The sequence below is a fragment of the Penaeus monodon genome, chromosome 19 (genome assembly GCF_015228065.2).
Source record: "Penaeus monodon isolate SGIC_2016 chromosome 19, NSTDA_Pmon_1, whole genome shotgun sequence".
In the NCBI taxonomy this organism is placed as follows: Eukaryota; Metazoa; Arthropoda; class Malacostraca; order Decapoda; family Penaeidae; genus Penaeus; species Penaeus monodon.
In genome coordinates, this window is record NC_051404.1 from 14640007 (window position 1) to 14641583 (window position 1577).

Here is a 1577-nt window from a genome sequence, read left to right on the forward strand (position 1 = left end):
CAGGTGCCCAAACCTTAAACAAAATATAACCACTCACCAATTCTGAATCCTCTGCTTTGACCGATGTCTGTAGCGGCATGTTGAAAAGGGTAAATTGGTGGGGTTCTCGGTAAATACCCAGGTGGAACTTGGCTTTCAACTGCGGCTCATCAAAGCAGGGAAAGGCTGCACGCGCTGCAGTGGGTTCGAAGTGGGTGGTAGCGATATACCTGAAGATTATGAAAAAATCAATAGACTAAATTGTTTAAGTAGGTGACTCTGAGGAGGAAAATATTCATTTGCAGAAGTAATCAGATGTTTCATTTATTTCATGCCTATATTTCTTCACAATATCTGTGAGTATAGAGAGCTAATGTCTTACTGTGCAGTGGGAATGAACTTTGTACAGAAACAGTTCAAGGTTCTGTCATCACACATACTAAACATTCATCAACCATACTGACCTTCTCACTTTAAAGAATATAAATACTTTTCACTAACTAAGTACCCCTACACAAAATTAATACAGCTCTCACTCTTCTGTACCATATAACCACCAATCCTAAGCAAAATAATCATCAAAGAATGCTGTAAAAATTCAAAGTAATTAACAGAAACTACCTCTTCTCTCCACTTGCTGTTTTGTAGGATGACAGGTAAAATCCTTCAAGGCCCTCCTTCAGGGTGAATTCATAACTTAACCTCAGCGTGTAGTTACTTCCTCGACGTAAAATCTCATCTAACTTGAGATATAGCTGTATGAAGGTTATATGTTAATTAATACATTCTGAATACTTATATTTTTCCTAAAATCTGTATATGCATAAAAAAGGGGAATATAAAGCATGTCTCAACCTTCCTGAAGACTTTATTCAATTACACAGAAATCTCTGGATTTGTTTTGTTGCTTTTCCTGCTTCATAAATTTTCCAAATTCATAATCATATATATTTCACCTGTTGGTGGGCGGGATACTCGAGGAACTTGCTGATACCGATTGGTTTTTCATATTTGTTGTGGAGTTTATATGATGTTACATTCAGTTCATGGCCATGTATGACTATCTGTTGTGTCTCCTCTATTGCAGTTAACTTGATGGTTAATTCACCTAATGTAGAAATAGTTAACGGGATGTTATCAAAGTCTTGTACTGCAAGAGCAGCCTGTAACAAAATAATATAAATCACCCTTTTAACCAAAGGAAGGAACTAAAACCTTCTAATTTACATTGTTAAAAAAAAGATAAATCACCCACTTCATCTAGGGCCAGAGAGTGGTGTGCTAGAAACAAACAAACAACAGTATTAGCCTGAATCTCACCTTTGACATATCTACTAGTTAAATTAGGATGGAGACTAAGGTCATAGTGTAAGGGTCTAACGTGTGTGGGTAATCGAACACTCGTCCACGGGAACAGCTCTCCATTAGTGGCAGTAGGGGGTGTTGTAGGGGGAGAACTTGTTGGCCGGATGCTTTGGCCTGGTAGCGGCTCTCCTGTGTAGGTAGCCTCTGGGCATCCTGAGTCATGAGAAAATTGGAAGTTTGTTGTATGATTCTGAAATACTTGTTTATCACAAGGAACTGAACTCTCATATGAA

General features: G+C 38.1%; 1 protein-coding gene across 1 annotated transcript in view; it reads right to left on the minus strand.

Moving 5' to 3' along the window:
* The window catches only part of LOC119585338 (endoplasmic reticulum aminopeptidase 1-like), a 35059-nt gene that overhangs the window by 24720 nt on the left and 8762 nt on the right, over positions 1-1577 (minus strand). The window contains exons 3-6 of the mRNA XM_037934009.1: positions 1300-1497; positions 936-1087; positions 601-734; positions 38-209 (exon numbers count right to left, since the gene is read on the minus strand). Coding sequence (XP_037789937.1) covers positions 38-209; positions 601-734; positions 936-1087; positions 1300-1497 — 656 coding nt within the window. The remainder of the gene's footprint in view (positions 1-37; positions 210-600; positions 735-935; positions 1088-1299; positions 1498-1577) is intronic.